This window comes from Rhagoletis pomonella, unplaced genomic scaffold, assembly GCF_013731165.1.
Source record: "Rhagoletis pomonella isolate Grant_MI unplaced genomic scaffold, Rhpom_1.0 Rhpom_scaffold_12548, whole genome shotgun sequence".
In the NCBI taxonomy this organism is placed as follows: Eukaryota; Metazoa; Arthropoda; class Insecta; order Diptera; family Tephritidae; genus Rhagoletis; species Rhagoletis pomonella.
Genome location: NW_023471076.1, coordinates 889 through 4619, shown reverse-complemented (window position 1 = coordinate 4619; position 3731 = coordinate 889). Strand labels below are relative to the sequence as shown.

The window sequence follows — 3731 nt, the reverse complement described above, 5'->3', positions numbered from 1 at the left end:
TTTTTTGCACGCTCCTCAGCAGAATCGGCTGGTCGATTCGATGAACACGCGCCGAGCATATCGTATATGGCCTGTAAGATTAAAACAAACAAAACCGAAGCACACACAATAAATATACTATAGAGATTCAATGGAACATACACATTTACACTCACACACCCACGCATGCATGTAGTGTAGTATGTGTAATAAAAACTATAGCTTTATATGAACACACAACACAGCTCACCTATAAATTAATGGGCGCAGACATACATAAATTAATAAGTAGTTTGAGCAAACGTGAACTGAGGGCATAAATTAAAAGCATAATTACAACATTTGTGTGTGTACAAGAGAAAAGAAGGAAAAAGCAAATTTTTCGTGTATAGAAAGTTAGCTGGTATTTTTTTCTTTTAATTACTGTAGTAAATAAAAATGGCTTTTTAACGTTGTAACTCAAATAAAATGGCAAACAAAAAGGCACAACATGTCTGCAGGTGTTTGCGTCACATACTACGAGTACATACATACATACATACATACATACATATATATCTGCAATAATATATACTAGTATTTTACTACCTGAACAATTTTCGTCATTTCTTGTATGTCAATTACGCCATTACCGTCTACGTCGTACATGCGGAATGCCCATTTGAGCTTCTCCTCGGGAGTGCCACTCGATGTAACGTCTATAGCAAGAAGAAATTCCTAGAAAATCGTATGCAATTGTAAAATCACGCTCGCATAATTTAAACAAAAAAAAAAGTACATAGTACTAAAAAATATTAGGATACGGGCAAACATTGAAAAATAATCCTTACATAGAAAACATTTTCATACACACGCATACTTACAAATCGTGCAGTATATATATATATTTTTTTTTTTTCAATATAAAAGCCTACCCACTAAACATTTTTTGTTGCTGGCAATAAGAAAGCGTGTCGCCCTCGGAAACAAATTTATTGCCGGTAATATCGCCATTTTATCGATTTACTATTACCAGTCGCTCTAAAACGTTCGCCGAAGGCAACTCGCCTGGGCGAGTCGTTTTCTTATTACCTGAATGAGTCGTTTTTTGTCGCTTCAGGAGATATTTGAAATAATTTTATTTAAAACTTCATTTATTTTTTGTATGCAAGATTGGAACTTAGAAACGGAATTAATTCTTTCTTTCGCTAAGGGGCTTCTTATTTTTTTCAATCCTGTGCTTGGTTTGGATAATACTGTTGACGCGAAATTTAGAAGTTTGGGAATTTTTGATGACTTATTTATTTCAAAATTGACATGAACGAAATAATGCTGCCGATTTGTCACCACGGCAATAAAACGGTGAGGCGCCTATTTCCCATGTTTTGCATGGTGGGTAGGTTTTATTAATTCCCTTAATTCAAGTTGACATAAACGTTTTAACAGGTGGCAACCCTCCTACATGTAGTTTTGAAATTAAGCCCTTTCAGAACCATTTCGATTGATACGCGGATTTGTAGGTAAATCAAATTTTAAAGGGTTATTCTCATATTCCGTAGCTATAGCCGAGTGGTTAGAGGTGAGTACATCCACTCCCTAAGGCCAAAGTTCGATCCATGGTTAAAGCAATCCCTCAAAGAAGTATTGAAAACGGATTTTCCATAAAATCAGTCGCTGTGATGTAGTGGTTAGAAGTGCGCACTACCATTCCGCAGGTCTAGATTCGAGCCCAGTTATTGCTATTCTTATATTCCAAATATGTATACAGCTCGCCTCATTTTAAAGATACATATGTATGTATGTACATATATGCACATTATTTTCCTTCAAAATCTGGGCTTACATATATACATACATATTTGTATGAATTTACATGTAATCTTTAGAGAAGCTTCGTTTTAAAGTTATTTTGAAGAATGGTCGATTTTAAAGAAAATTTGTGTAAACGAAGGCACTAACATAGATACTTTATTTCTTATGCGGCTTTTTATTAAACAATACAAAAAACATACTACATATAAAATTTGTGTCACTTGAAGATGCACAGTATACCCGACCACCGTACAGGGCAACGAAAAAAAAATTCGCCGTACACCCCTGACTTGGAAAGTATTTTTGCAAGGAATTTCGAACATTTTTCCCGAACCTGCGGGTCTCTACATTTTTCGGTGACACCTATATTCGGCAATACAAAGATTTTTTTTAAATAGTTCTGCTGGCATAATCGAAATGCTTCCTTATCAAAAGTTTAATGATTTGTTGTGAGCTTTAATTTACTGCTATTAGAGTGGTATGTTAGACCGATAAGAACTTATATCTGGTGGATAATTACTAGAATATGGTAATTGAACTCAATGAACTTTGGCACAATTTTCTCCTCGAAACAACCACATCGATACATCATACTCTAAAATCCGACTGTAAATGCCCAAGATATGACGAAAAATGTAAAAAGGCGAACTTACGTTCGGTAAAAAAAAAAAAAATTAATTGCCTTGCAAAGATTGTACATATAGTCTATAGATGTACGGCGAACTTATTTTTCTGTTTTTAAGTTGGTAGGATTTACATGCGTATGCTTTTGTATCGATGATTTCCCTCTGTGGCTATTTATATATTTTTATTTGATAAGTCGTAATAAAGTTGCTAATAAGTGTTTGTTTGTTTGTATGTTTTTATTATTCCGCCCGAATCAGTATCAACGACAGCCAGCCTATGCACGTTCATACCTACATACATATGGACATGTACATGATGTACAGGCCTATATTGCACAATATCAATATTGTCTCTGCGACGAAACTTTTTTTTCATTCACTACTCCCAATGTTGTTTTTGGTTTTTTACTATTTTCCTGTTATGTCAATATAAGTACATATAGGTAGCTGTTATTTTTCTTTTTTTCTTGGTTTTATTTTTCTCATTTTGTGTGTATGTATGTGTGCTTTTTGTTGTTTTTCTGGCTGCATAAAATCAATTACATCACTTCACCTCATCTTTTCAACACAAATACACACATCTAGTCGCACAATAGTTTCCTCGACAAGAGGCACCGAAGAATGCAGGTGCACGGGGGTGGGCCGAGTAGAAAGAACGTCAATTGAATAGTGATTTAAGTGAGCTGAATATGTGGTGGGAGTGGCGCACGGCGGTCGTCGGTGGTAGGTGGTCGGTGACGACCGGCGGCGCTGGGTTAATCGTGCGCGCTGAAAGAAATGTTTACAGAAATAAATCCATTTAATGAAGGAATTAAAACAAAGGCGACACACAAGTATCCGCACTGCGTTTTTCGCATTGTTTTCCTTTTAAAATAAATATTAAAAAGCAAAAACGATTATCACATAACACCACCACGGCACGGCCGTGACGTCCCCTACACCAACAGTGATAGCTGCAGCAGGCAGTAGGATTCCGGGATCCCGCAAACTTACATGTACCGAAATCCCGGGATTACAGCTCCGGGATGCCGAGATTTTTACTTAGTCATTTACGGAATGAAAGAGATTTTGAAAACGAAAAAATTAATTAATTTGAGATGAAAAACGAGATATACAGAATACCAAAATTTTGATTCAAAGTGAACTTGAGCTATGTATTTGCACTCGGACGTGAATTTCAGAACCTGCCTGAATAAATGTACTTGCTCAAACATTTTGTGGCAAGAACTGTGTAATAACGAAACATCTGGTAGCAATTGAAAGCACAACAAGATATTACAGTGTGGAAGGGTTGTTCCTCATTTTAGTTTGTTAGCGTTTGGTGGAAAATTAATT

At 35.9% G+C, this 3731-nt stretch overlaps 1 protein-coding gene across 1 annotated transcript; it reads right to left on the bottom strand.

Annotated features, from left to right (window-relative positions):
• Window positions 1-5: 5 nt before the first annotated feature.
• LOC118756854 (neuronal calcium sensor 2-like) lies at window positions 6-2374 on the bottom strand (the record flags this gene model as incomplete). Its single annotated transcript, XM_036491592.1, has 3 exons — window positions 2291-2374; window positions 568-696; window positions 6-71 (listed from the first exon to the last, which is right to left on the bottom strand). Coding segments are annotated over exons 1-3 (267 nt in total), but the record flags the coding sequence as incomplete, so codon positions are not given.
• Between the last annotated feature and the right edge of the window lie 1357 nt (window positions 2375-3731).